Source organism: Typopeltis vanoorti, chromosome 22 (genome assembly GCF_054136105.1).
Source record: "Typopeltis vanoorti isolate ZY-2024b chromosome 22, IOZ_Tvanoo_1.0, whole genome shotgun sequence".
In the NCBI taxonomy this organism is placed as follows: domain Eukaryota; kingdom Metazoa; phylum Arthropoda; class Arachnida; order Uropygi; family Thelyphonidae; genus Typopeltis; species Typopeltis vanoorti.
This window is the reverse complement of record NC_143570.1, coordinates 3,126,086-3,140,741: the sequence shown is the minus strand read 5'-3', so window position 1 is coordinate 3,140,741 and position 14,656 is coordinate 3,126,086. Positions and strand designations below refer to the sequence as shown.

Genomic DNA, 14,656 nt, shown 5'->3' with positions numbered 1-14,656 from the left:
AGTCTGCCTGCGTCCATGCGTACAGCGTGGCCAAACCATCTCAGTTGTTTTCTAATTTTTTCTATTATTGTCTTTTTATACAATAGTTCTTGTCTGACTGTGATGTTTGTTTTCTTTTCTATCCAACTTGTTCTATTTATTTTTCTTAAGCATTTCATTTCAAATGCCAGCAGTTTTTTCTCCTCTCTTTATTTAACTGTCCACGCTTCTGCTCCATAGATGACTGTTGGTATAATTATTGCTTCATATAATTTGATTTTGGCTTGTTTAGATATCTTGTTTGTTTTCCAGATTTTCTGTAATTTTCCCATGGTGGTCCATCCTATCGCTATTCTGTGTTTGATTGTTTTGAGTTCATCTATTGTTTCTGTTAGTTTTGATCCAAGGTATATGAAGTTGTCTACTTGTTCTATTTGTTCTCCGTTTAGGGTGGCTGAGATAGTAGTTCTGTTCCTCCCTATTTTCATCACTTTTGTCTTTTGTATATTTATTGTCATGTCATATGTTTTACAGGTTTCGTTTAGCTTGTTGATCAACTTTTGTAGTTCATTTGGAGTTCTTGCAAGAAGGACGAGATCATCTGCATATTTGATATTATTTATGTTTAAACCTTTAACATTGATTCCAGGCTCATTGTCTATTGCCTTCTTTACAACTTCTAGGTGTTTTTTAATCTATTTTGTGTAATTCTTATGAATATTTTATAGGTGTGGGAGAGTAAATTGATTGGTCTGTAATTTCTGCAGTCTCTTTTGTCTCCTTTCTTGTATATTCGGATGATCTTTCCAGTTCTCCAGTCATCTGGGATCTCTCCTGTTTGTAGTATTTTATTGAATAGGATTAAATATTCTATTGATGTGCTGCCTCCATATGACCACAGTTCAGTAGGGATAGTATCAATTATTGTTTTTCATCTGTTTTATTGCGTATCGAACTTCTTCTTGTAAAATTTTTGGATGGTCATCATTGTTGGCATTGTGGTTTTGTTTCCTTGGTGAAAGATAGTCTTAAAATAGTTTGACCAGATTTTTCTTATCTTCAATATTCCCGGTTTCAGTCATCTTGTTGTTTATCATTGTTTCTTCTTTTGCTGAGAATTCCTTTGTAATTTCTCTTACAGTATCATGGAAGACTTTTGGGTTGTTTTGTTGATGATATGCTTCTTGGCATTTCTTAGCTTTTTCTTCCTAACCATTTTTCTTTGGCTTTTTGCATAGGTTATCAACTTTATTTTTAGTGCGCTGTATTTTTCTCTATTCTCCTCATTGTTTTGTTGGTTTACAAGTATCTTGGCCTCTCTTTTCTCTTCTATTGTAGCTAGGATTTCTTGGGTTATCCACTGTTTGTTTATTTTGGCTGCGCCCCAATATTCCATTTACTATTTCAATTTACAACATAAAGGACAAAACGGCCATTTTAGAAAAAAATAAATAAATCTAAAGGACAGAGCAGTGAAATAAAGGACTGTCTTCTTAAATAAAGGACATATGGTCATCGTAGCCATAGGTGATGTGTCTCACATGCTTCTCTATACGTAGGTAAGTGGATTTTTCCGTGTCTGATATAAATCAAAACGAATTTAATTCATCGATTTTAATTCCAATCTGCCAGGGTAATTAGTATTGTTATATAAATGTATTACATGGTATGGAAAAACAGCGCTTCCTGTTAAGCTTCCATTTCCTTCTTAGTTACTATTAAAGAAATAACATAAGCGTGATGAACTAAAATCAGACTGGAGGGAGTTGCTCCTTTCTTTAGACGAAGGCGTTAAATGCACAGAGAGTACGATTATAATACTGAGCACGCCCAGTTGGCTTTCCTGTTTTTGAGTTGCTGGAAAGGAAACTCGGCTTTCTCGTCTAATTTTAAGATTCTGCAAAAAATGTCTTTCTGATCGAATTCTAGAAATCGTAGAAAATTAAAACGCCCATGGCGATCTCGTTAAGACTTCTTGCAAGGGGTAGTGCAGGTGACAGCTGAATTATTATTTTTTTTTTTCAGGCTTAAGGCAGGTCAAACAAGGACATCCTCACACTATTTATTGACAGTTGACTGCAATTCCCACCAGTTTGAACGGAGTAATTCGAGACTGATTAGCGTAAACTCGGGAAGTCGTTAATCACTTACATTAGTACGGGGGGGGGGGAGGATCAGAAACTACGCTGCAACACAGTGGTAACTTATAATCTACGTACGGATGGGATGGGAAACGGCTGATAGCGGGAAGTGGTTTAGAAAATGGCAAAAGACAAACCATAAATAGTAATTATAGGTTGTTAGAATTGTGGTTAGTAAAGAAAAGATTATACGAAGTCAAGAAGAGTACACCGGGGGAGGGGGGAAGGATATACAGTTAAATAGGTGGGTGGAGCGATCGGGAATACGTGGAACGTTAGAGACCCAAGGAAGCAGTAGGAGAGTAGAGTTGGAGATATTGAAAGATGTCACGCATCGGAACGTGTGATTTAATGGGATAGTTAAGTGCATGAAAAAAGTGCTCGGGGGGGGGGGGGAAGCCTCAGTCAACACGAGAGAAATTTCAAAGTTATATTACAGAGTCGGCTTTCCAGGTTTGATCCAAGTGGTAGGTAATCGCCTCTGGTTTGCGAACATTTCTTATAGAAGTGTGGGAAGAACAAAAGAAGTTAAAAGCTGCATTAGACGCGCTTAATGAAGTTATTAATTGATTCTTACGAGTTTTTTTAGTTACTTTTTTTTGTTTGAATTCTCTGATTCCGAGCGCATATAAGGCGGACTTCCGTCCGCTAATTATGCGATGGGCTTCTTTCTTTTGCTTTCAAGTGTGGCAAGCGGGCTAATTAAGACCAATTACGTTAAACGAAGCATCGTACAAGTTACAGTGATTTAATGTGTCACTGTTTTTGTCGTCATCTACGGTATAGGATTGTTTATCACTCTACTTTACATTTTTTTTTTTTTTTTTTTTTTTGTAATGATGATTCGGTTCGGTGGTGTAAATATTAATGAAGCGCTCTTTAATCGCGCCGTTTTAATGCTATAAGTGTGTTCCTGGGATGTTTATCGTTAACATTACTCGACAGGAGTTGTGCTTTTTCATTACGGAATAAAACGAGTGTGGAACATTGATTTTAGCGACGGAAGTAAAAAAATCCGCTGAGACACACAAAGCTTTGCATTTAGAAAGGTAATTAAGATTCTACTCTTGCATTCTACTCCTCACGTGGAATGATTTAAGTGGAAGATGAGCTTCAGAAACGGAGATAAAAAGGAAGCGATGATACAAAAGTGGACACTGAATCGATATTACGTAGAAACTAATTCACAGGTACGTACATCACCTAATTCCTTTCTCCCCTCAACATAAAATAACTTCTTGGCACATTGCCAGCCGAGGATCTCACATCTGTGGTCGGACAGTAGCTGTGCAAGAATGAGCAACTACTATAAATCTCGTGCTCATTTTAAAGTGAGTTTGCATCATCATTCGTTTTATCTTTCACTTACAAGTTAAAAATTAAAAAAAAAAAAAAAAAGAAGTTTATCCAGCAGCTTGACATTATAGAAGTCTTTGAATTCCCGGTGGAAAATGAATTTTGAGATTGTACTTGAAGCTCGATTAGCAAATTTATATTACATGATATTAACTGTGATGAAACGAGTGATGCTGACAGCGAATTATTAAAACAAAACAAAAATAAATAAATTTTTGCCAAGAGAAACGACACGAGAAGAGCCTCCTGCATGCTATTAACACCAATGTTAACAACATTATTATTATTATGCGCACTTCTGATAAAGCTGTTTACGGTGTAAAAACGCAACGTTAAGTTAAACATCAACGAGAATAAAATCTTACCTGCTTGGAGTGTCCTCTAGCGGTGGATTAGTTGAGGTGTCTTTTACAAAAGCCGTCACTGTTGCAACTGTTTGTTTCGCATTCATGTCCACAGAAATCCTCCATAAGGAGGGTTGCGAGACCTGAGCTCCGAGGATTCTAAGACCACCCTTAACTCGTGCTCTGAAAGTAAAATAAAGTAAATGATAGCAACTGTATACGTAATCAACCTCCTAATATTAATGAAATTTATTAGAATATTTCTTAGCTTCATCTACCAAAAGCAAAGAGAAGAAATAATACAGAAGGGAGCCTCTAATACTTACAATGTTGTAAACAAAACTCATTCATCATTTTTAAAAAGAAAAACGCGTAGCGTAAGTGCAACACGGAGCCCTTCAATGTAATTCGAAATTTAAAATGCATCTTCTAAATTGAATTTACAAAATATGTTATAAAAGCTGCTGATTTTAAAATATTGGCCTCTAAAGCGGTGGCTTAGTGACCGAGTCCATCCTCGCAGTATTGTGATACTACACGTGCTAACAGCTTGAATTCCATTGGTGACAACGGTTTCGGTGATTTAAGCCATTCTTGTAGTAATGCCGCTTCTAAGTACTTCTCGTGATGAGAACAGTACACTCCGCAACCGTAACGATGTTCTAAATCAGTGATTTTCAACCTTTTCCATAATACGGCACACCTACACTAATTATTAAAATTCTGCGGCACACTAAAAATATATTCTTTTAATTTTTTTGCCGATCTGGCAAAAAATAGGCATAATTTTGATTGATTCACCAACCGTAAGTTTCATAAAATATAAATAAGGGAGCTTCAGGTGCGGATGGAAGACCAGACAATAAATAAATGCGCAAATTAACATTATTTCTTTCAATTCATTTGTATTCAGAAATCTCCCGGAACACCTGAAGACCTCTCGCGGCACACCGGTTGAAAATCGCTGTTCTGAATGTATTCCACAGATTCTCAATTTATCAGGTCCGGATGTTTTGCAAACCGCTGACTGATTTTTTCTGAAAAGGATGTGATTTTAAGACTGGAAAAACTCACACTAAATATTTATCTTAGCACAAATCGAAGTGATAATGTATGACCTTAGCCCAAGTTAAAGTATTTTAACGGTACTTTTATAAAGTATTTTATGTCTGTCAGGAAAAATATACATTATTGGGAAGAGTGTGCTTTATGTCTGTAGTTCATACCATGTACTGTGACCGTGGATAGAAGGTTAAATCATGAATTACCCAGTTGAGTGGCAAAACACAACCGTAATATTCACGAAACTGACATGTTTTTTCTGGAAAATTAGTTCTTCATTCGTTTAGTATCTTAAACCTTTAAAAAGTGTTTAAGATACTAGAATTAATTTTAACCAAACTAGTTGTTGAAGCTAAAAACAAAACAAACCAGTATACTCCAAATCAGTAAAAATAAATCAGCAAACCATAATAATGACCCAATAAATGAACTCTTTTCATAATAATATTCCAATTTTAGCTTCATTTTAGTAATTACGTAATTATCGGTGATTTCCAAAGATTTCGTTCTGGTTTTTCCTGCTTCTCGAGTACCAACAAGACCCTTCTGAAAATCAGTTGGGTTTATCTCAAACCAACCGTACTTTTAAAAACTTACTTGGAATTTTTCGCTGTAATCCGATTAAAATTGGAATAAAGCTTTACTTCCCTTTTTTTTTTAAATGATTTTCGGCAAACAGTGATTCTAGGCAGCAAGAAAGATGACTTGCTTTCCCGTCCCTCCAATTTTTGCCTTGTGGGCTAAACATGATTTCTAACACTCAATCAGGGCAGTTTTTATGAATTGAGGGGAAGATCCCAAAGACGAAATTAGTTGTTATAATTTATTGTTATAACAAATATTTTTGGTGAATGGGTATCTCAGAATCTTGCAGTGCAATGCCTACTAAGCATTTCCACAATTTCAGCTGCTAACTCTATACAAATCCCAAATCCTCCCAAAACATTGCTCACATATTTGGGGTGGGTAGGCGCACCAAAATCCTCTCTAAGATTGCTCAATTCTATCCAAAAGAGGGCAATCAATGATCCCCCATTGACGTTCAGTTTCCGCCCTATGCCTGTTCTACAAATACTTTTATGATCTGCTGAATTGGCCACTCCTGAATTATTCCTCCACCAAACTCATAAGCACAAGAGCCACTGCTAACCAACACCCTCTAATGGTTTAGTTTGCCAAGTCAACATGTCGCAGTATGATGTGGTACACTGAAAGAGACACATTGGTCAGATCTGTAAAACGCATCACAACGTAGAAAGCATCGCATTTTCCCAAAGTGTCGAATATCCTTTCAGATCATACAAGGAGAAACAGCTATAATCACTAAACCATATCGCTACCAAACTTTACAGTTAAGACATCTTTCTATAAAGCATCTGTCACACCCGCACGTTTTCATCCGATTGGAAAAGGTGTATTCCATCCTCTTGCCTTATGACTGATATGTCGGAGAATGTAGTGTCTTATTGCTGATCTAAATAGATCTCTGTGGCACAGTCGGTATCGGCGATGTCCTTTAGTTGGAAAGACCTGAGTCCGAATACTGTCTAGGATGTGAAGAATCCTCCTCAGGAATTTTCAGTTGAAGGCAAGTTGGCCGGTCTCACACAGAAGTGAGTTTTCTTCCTAAAAACAGGCAAACCCGAAAGAAGAATGCAAACAATTAACGGGCTTAAAATATTTGGTCCCCCGGCCTTATTTAGTTCTGTCGTAGTTCAAAACAATCCAACTCCGCTGATGTGAATCCCTACAGATCTCAACTATTTCGAAACACATTCAACTGCCGAGATTTCCGTACCATCCTTCCGAGCCCCGTGGTATTTTAGTGTTGCCAGGCTGAGGGGGGGGGGGACACTTCCCGCAGCATATTTTAGCTGACAACGTGTAGCACAGTTGAGTTTGAATGATGAAGTCTTTCATCAATACCACTAACGGATAAGTCATTCATACAGTGTCCAATAATAGGACCTCTTTCGAAGTCCTGCACATGCTACCGATAGAATACGATGTACAGTCAACTCTAGCAAGTACATCAAATATCTTCTGTTGCATGGATATATCTACATATAGTAGTAAAGGTCTCGCATGAGAGCAGGAATATCAGTTTCCTTCTTAAAATATGGGTTTCTAATACTTATTTCACCACAGTGTATATCGGTGCACACATCCACACAGCCGAAATGGTATCCTATAAGTTATCTCTTCAGATTAAATCAGTGTTTCCCAACGTTTTTTGGATCATGCCCCCCTCAACGCCTCAAAGATTTTGATGCCCCCCCCCAGCATAATAGTCAACCAAGTTCTGAAAAAGTATAATATAAACAGGTACTTTAAATAAAAAAGGTAAAACTGTTTTCAATTTGACTTTCTTCAATGAATATAAATTTTATATTACACTTATGTATATTATCAAACATAAATCGAACTCAACTCGGGAAAATAAAATCCAAGTTAATGCGATCCCTGAGCTTAATGTCTGCTGCAAAGAGTTTTTATTTGAGGTACTAATTTAGTCATTTTCATTTAGGTTTGCGATATCCAGATGATTTCTTTTTTACAGTAGCAAGTCATTTACAGCACTAAAGCCACATTCAACTAAATGTGACGACGGGAAGGGCAACAGGATTTTTTTTTTTTTTTTTTTTTTTTTTTACAAAATTAGTTGAATTTCGGTATTTCGTTTCTGTCTCGTCAGAAAGCCATGCCATTGTTCCTTTTATGTTGAATGAAGTTCTAATGGACTCATCATTTTGCTTTTTCTTCTTGATACTGTATTCATGTTGACTGCTGTACTAGTGATGTTAGCTTTTTTTCTCGGAAAGTCAGGGTTGCAACATCGCTAATTTATCGCCGACAATGGCGAGTTTTTTGAGTATATCGATGATGAGGTGACGAATGCAACATCATTTTCTAATTGCCTCACGTTGGGAAACGCTGGATTAAGTTAACAAGCTTTATGTGCGAGAGAGAGCGGTGAAAGCATTCAAACTAGGGTTATGGGGATAGAATATTCCAAGAATGCATTACCCTCCAGGGGTGATAAAATATTCGCATAATGAAAATTACATTTGAGAAGCATTACTTGACTCCTCCTTCTGCCTTTCCTAAGTGATTTTAATTATCGCACCCCCCCTTCCATCTGTGCTGAAGGATCATACTCGTAAGTGGAAATTTGTACGAGATGGACAGAAATGTGGCCGATTGGTTACACTGTACTGCGTTTCGCGTTTATAACAATAGCGCCAGGGGTGAGGTTCACTCATCTCGCAGCCTTTCCTGACTTGATGTATCGATCCATAAACGCTAGGTTACTATATTCTACGTTAAAAGCTGGTTACCTTTGACAACGGACACAAATGTAGTTTCTGAATCCTCACAAAAAAGTAAACAAAAATCACTGCTGAAATTTTAAATTTTCCTAGTAAAGAAACTAAATAAAAAAGACTGCCCAAAATTCTGATTGAGAACGATTACTAATAGTGCTATCTCCCCCGCACAAACATCTTAGCCTCATATTCCTAACTTGATGTAATCAGAAACGATTCATAACTATTTCTACTTCTGTCGGTTATATATCGTCGGTGGGCGAGATTCAAACTATTTCCCAGAAATTTCCTTAACACATTTAATACACGCAAAGTTCGTGCGCACGTGAGTGAATAGAGCGAGTTATTTTTTAATTGGTTTCCGAAAGCCACTCTAAAAACTGCGCCTTTTAATATACCACACAGAGTCGCAAAATAAAACACCATCAGACACAACGATGAATAAATCGATACAGATCTGCGAAACGATTGTTCGAGGCAATATGCTGTAATGGTCCAATCGCACGTGAAATACATCGGAAAGAGAGAGGCCATCATGTTGGTCTAGAGGCGACAATCAAGCTCTCTTCCTTATATGTGGAAAGAGCAGCTTTATAGCCGCCATCTACCTTTGGTAAGGATACAAAAACACTACCTAGAAATTAAAGGACAGTTCTTGGTACTGTTTTATGCTTAAAACGCTGTCCATCCTTTGTCTGCACTTCGAAAACATAAAAGGATTGCTTATTAAATTAGGCCACACCAGTGTAGAAACCGCTTCGAATCAGACGTAACGAAGACAGAAGCGGAAATGACAAACCAGCCTTGGAGGAGACTCATAACGATGTTGTACCTTAATCTTCGTGGAAAATAAGATTAGACCTATCCGTGGATAGGTCTAATATTAGTTCTTATCGCAATGCGACCTTCTCTGGAGGCCAAGTAGGGTGTCGCTGCGGTCGTTTATACGAAACCACACGAACTGCAGCTCTCTCTCTGCTATTCGTGTACGATTCTTGGAGAAAAATTTCTTTCATTACATCGTTGAGTGGAGCAATTCCCCAGGGTATCGCTTCGTCTTTCCCTTGTGGTTCGAGATGCGGCTTCACTTCGCCTCGTGCGCCGAAAGCCAACCGTCACTAGCTGCCAGCTCGTGCCATTTGCACAAGGTGTATTGATCAGACTCACCTGATGGATGAGAGCAGAGTGCGACTGATCAGTCCTCGTGACAGACAGCGAGTCAATATCAATAAATATTTAAGTACTGCCAGGAATAACTACTCGCTAAAAAAAAAAGAAAAAAGCAAGATTGACGAGGTTTAGGTGACCATAACTTCTGGCCTTTAAACTGATGGAAGCTCCACGTTCGACACTCTTCGTTGAACTGCATCTGTGTCTTTGTGATATATGGTCTCGAGGCGTTCTCTTCTCATTCCCCCACTATACAACCAATCGGCTTAGTTTTTGCAAACATGAGAAGAGGAAAAAACCACGTGACGCTGCATTCCACGTCGCTACCACGGGAATACTAAATAACGTTTCCTTTCATTGATTATTCCACACGACGCATCCCTTCTTCAGTTGCTAAATATAAATAATTATTCCATTTAAAAGACCAAGAAAAACAACCATCTTCTTACTTGAAACGCAAAGCGTAAATAAAGTAAACAACTAAGGAAGTGAATGCAGACAACCATAAAACAGGTGCGTTTCCGAATATCATTCACGGTAGTGCCCCTCCATTTATTATCTCGTAGAAGTCGAACTTAAGCAACTTAGGACCTAATTTCGCTTCGCCTATTTTTGCTCAAGTGAATTGCGATCGATGCCAAACTTCTTAAAATCTTTGAATTACTGCACATACTCTAAATCAGATAAACATTAATAGGCCTTTAAGAAAACAGCATCAATCCAATCTGACATTGTCCAGAATGACTTGCGAACAAATTAATTCCAGCAGGTACGAATTTTGAGAAACGCACTTGAAATAGCTCTGCAAACGGGGGGGTGGGGGAGAGTAATTCTAGCGGTGAAAAGTCCTAATAGTGAGCAAAAAGCACACACGTTCTCTGAAGAGCAGTATAATCATATTTTATGAGTTCGATTTTAAGGTGAACCATTGGAGCTGCCGGTTCTCCTCAGTGGCCCGTGATCTTGACATGAAACGACAGAGTCCTCTCCCCTATTGAGGAGAAAACCAACAGTTCCAAAGGTAGAGTAGTAAAACTGAACTAATAAAAGACGATTATACGGACTCTTCTGAGATCGTGTCTATTCTTGGTTTCGTATTACTGTACTTTTCCTTCTTGGCATTACCACGTCTCTGATCGCAAAGTTGTAAAGTTAATGCCATCTTTTTCCGGATTTTAAATGAAATATTTTATGGTCTTTATTCTAGCACGAGACTTTTTGCCCTAACAGGAACATGTAAATAATAATAAAGAAGCCATTTAGAATTGTAATTGCGCATCTATTCAACGTTTGATTCGAGGACAATGAAGGAGGGTTTGTTTTTTTTTTTCCTTCAGCTTTGTTTTATCGAAAACTGAACAATTAAATGCGCGAATACGCACTTCTCAGATCCTAGGACTTAACCCAAATAAGTTTAAATACCCATCACGAACTTGGGTAATCAGCCAAAAATCAATAACGAATTTAAAATTGAATATCAAAATGATTTTGTTTCAGCAGTATAAAATGTGAAACTATTTTAATAATCTATTGGAGTCGACAAATTATGCTGATCTCATAAGATTGAAGCTGGAAATATTTTCAGGCAACAAATCCATTTAGAAGAGGCTGAGACGCAGTGCCAAAGACAGTTTTCGGTATCTTCGAACACAATAAAGCAATCCTAAATATATTTAGCTTCTAATGATCTCCACCGAGAAGAGATAGATGTTATCTACGTTCACAGATTGAATTGTGGTGGATGATTCCATATAATGAAGTTTTAATGCATATTTCTGAGTAAAAGACTTGTTTTTACATGGGAACTGCACAGAATTTTTCGCCCCTCAGTCTCAAGTTGGTATAGTGCACGTGCTTAATCCATCTAGAATGAAGATTTATGAGCAAATTATACTTGAAAAATCGTTTCGTCATTTTCAAAGAATACCGAACTCATCAATTTAGTCCTCAATTCGCGTCTTCATTCATGCATCGATACAATGAAATATCCCTCATACCCTGAAAGAATTTAAAACGCGGACTACATTAAACTCCTTCTTAGGCAGCAATTCAGGCTGTCAAGATATCTTTCGTGGGACAATGAAAAGAAATATGGCGAAATGTAGAATTTCATTTAAAACATAACAGCTCTATTAAAAATCTTACTGCCCCTCTTAAACTTCTTCCTACCCCTTGCAAAACAAATTGGAGCGCTCCAATTTCCTCCTGCGATAATACTCCGTTTTCCTCTCCACCCAATTAACTTGTGTAATGACTTGGCCTGGAAGCCATGTCATTTGGACATTGTACGCCAAGCAGCCCGCGTTGGGGGGATGGGAGATAAATTGTCTCCGGCAAACAGTAAAACCAGTGGATGGGACGCCACTAGAGAACTTAATAAATGATAGAGTTTCTCCCACAATGGGGAGGAGTCATTGCACGTGAACTGCAAACAGAAGAGCACGATGCACATATTTTAAAACCTTTTATTCTACAGGTTTTTTTTCAGAAAAAAAAGGGGTTGTAAAATTTAAGATTTATCATATATAAAATTCATACGAAGCGTTTCTTTGACAGGATGCATTCAAACAAAATTAAATTCCTCTAAAGGAGTACGTTATTGTAGTGCGTGCATGCGTGGTGAACTTTAATATCATTATTAATTTCATAATGTGTAGCCATATTTCATGAGATAATAATAACAATAATTTAAAACAAAATATTCGACAACTTCTTTGTTGTTCTCCATGGCTGTAGAAATATGATTCTGTCGTATACGCCAACTATAAAAACTGTGAGCGGGTTTAGCAGCGCATAATTAATCTTCAGCAGTGCATCGGTCTTGGTGACGAGAGAACAGTGTTTGTTGTTATCATTATTATGAGGTGTAGTTTCTGTTCATGCAGTTATGAGCTTGATGTGGACTTAATCTGAAAAATGCCAAGGAATACTTTTCATAAATTACCGCCTGTTCAACAGTGAAAATCAGAAAAAAAAAATTGTCGATTCAAACGCTGTGTGCAGCAATATAGTATGGAAGGCCTGGTTTTCTGTCTTTTTTCATTGTACAAAAACACGAACTGTTTTGAAGAGTGCGGACGAAGCTTCCTTTTCACATTGACAAATTATTGCGACAGGATCTTAACGTAAGTTGTTTGCGTGGTACATGTTGTGCATACGTGTGGTGTCTGCAACAGGAAACTTTTCTGACCATATGAAAATCATGCATGAACTACAAAAACCTTTTTGATTTATTGAAGTGTTTCTTACAATAATAAAATTTTAGGCTCAAAAATGGCTTATGTGGCCTACTTCATCGACGTTTAAAAATTTATATATCACTTCTTATATGTTTCTTTAACATGCAGTCAACCGTATGAGATAAAATATTACATATTCAGTTCACCTATAATTTATTTTCATGTGTGTGTGTGTGACTATAACTGCAAAGCGATGTGGTTTGCCAAATGCTTTGAGCGTAACATTCACGCAAGAAGCAGAGCCCATGTTTTCATGCCCTATATAGTTTTTCCGTTGAGTGTCAGATAATGCTATTTAGATTCATACAGGCAACTTTTTTTTATTTGACTAAATTCCATGTTTAACTTTACCCAATACGGTTTCTGAGAAACCCTTTGTACCGAAGATGTCACGAATTAAAATTATTATAGCTCAGATGAATAATTCGAGAAAGGAAACGATCTTTTCCTGCCTAGTCTCCTACTAGGCAGGTATATTATTTATCATCAGGTATAGGGGAAATGTTTGGAAAGTGCTTAAGTTCCGTGTCATACAGGTAACAATCTTTGCAAATTAACAGCCATAAAAGCGAAGAACTAGACTTGGAAGAAAAAAAGGGAGTCCTTCATGATATTCTACGCTCGAGCTAATTTTATTTAAAATTTCTGTGAATGACTTTTTCGCACTAAATTTACATTAATTGTTGGTCTCGTGCCGAATGATATTACAACAGAATTCAAAAGTAAGAATCTGACAAGTTTGCACAGGATCTAATCCAAATAATGCAGTATCGTGATAGTAGTATAGTATATAGTCAATGCAAATAAAACTGAGTAATGCTTTGCTTTAAAAAACACAGAAAACGTTTGGGATTTTCAAACAAAACTGTCAATTATTTTGAAATAATTAAAATGGTAAAAAAATGTGACTGTCAGAAACTGAGTAAACAAAAAGCATTACTTGTCTAGAAATATGTGGATTCCAAATGACGTAGAATAACAGAATTACACAACTCACAATAAATAAACGAATATTGAGATATCAAACTGTATTTAGATTTAGAAACACTGTCTCGAAGAAATAAAACTGCGCTTCTGCGAGTTCAGTTTTATAATAAAACTGTACGTCTATTATTATTATTATTCAATCGACTAGGAAGTATGGTACAATAAACTAGGCGTCAGTAACCAGTATAATTTAAAAAATAGTTTAACGACATCAATCGCTATCATTCAAGAAGACAAAGTAGAGTAGAATCTACTCAAGTCAGTAAAATAAAACCTACTCACAGACTTCTTTCCAATGAAATCCCTATAAAGGATATGCGAAACACGTACCCATCAATTAGCTGAAAAAAATAAATAAATGAAGAAGATAAAGAGAGATCCTTCATCGACTCATTTGCACCGAATATATTTAAGTCTTTAAGAACAAAATTAAAAATCATTTATTATAACGTAGAATTTTCTAATATTCATGAATTATGGTCATAAAAATAAACCTTCGTGCATTCCAGGAACAGACTGAATAAAAATGTTTGCTAAAATGCTAATTTTGATTCGTTTTGTGTAGCATTTTATTTGTTTCTCTTCATTCTTTTCTTTTTTTTTTCTTCTGTCTTTTCATTTGTTTAAAATTAGCAACTACAAGAAATAAGGAAATGAATAAATAAAAAAAAAATGAAGAGAAAGTGCCTATCAATAGTTTATACTTAACTATATCGTAATTGTAGAAGTATATCTATTACTGTTTTGTAATTGGATGCTTTTCGTTACCTATATTAAGGTTAAAGTTCATTTGTTTGTTACCCAAATACTCCTTAAACTGGTATGCCAACAGTCTTTAAGTTACTTGCAAGTGACTAACATTAATTCACAATCAGCCATTCAACAGCAGCGACGATGAGCAGAAGGCGCGCGCGCGCGCGCTGATCACACACACACACACACTCTTATTGCAAGGATAACTTTGGAAAGATAGGCAGTTCCCGCTATACGAGTTCTTCATTAACCCGCACTTCCGTGGCCCCGAAATTGAAGAAATGCATGTGAAAAGTCTG

At 36.8% G+C, this 14,656-nt stretch overlaps 1 protein-coding gene across 1 annotated transcript in view; it reads right to left on the bottom strand.

Annotated features, from left to right (window-relative positions):
- Positions 1 to 14,656, bottom strand: part of dtn (transmembrane protein 132C dtn) — a 151,738-nt gene that overhangs the window by 64,623 nt on the left and 72,459 nt on the right. Inside the window, exon 3 of the mRNA XM_090412020.1 lies at positions 3,842 to 4,003. Coding sequence (XP_090268146.1) covers positions 3,842 to 4,003 — 162 coding nt within the window. The remainder of the gene's footprint in view (positions 1 to 3,841; positions 4,004 to 14,656) is intronic.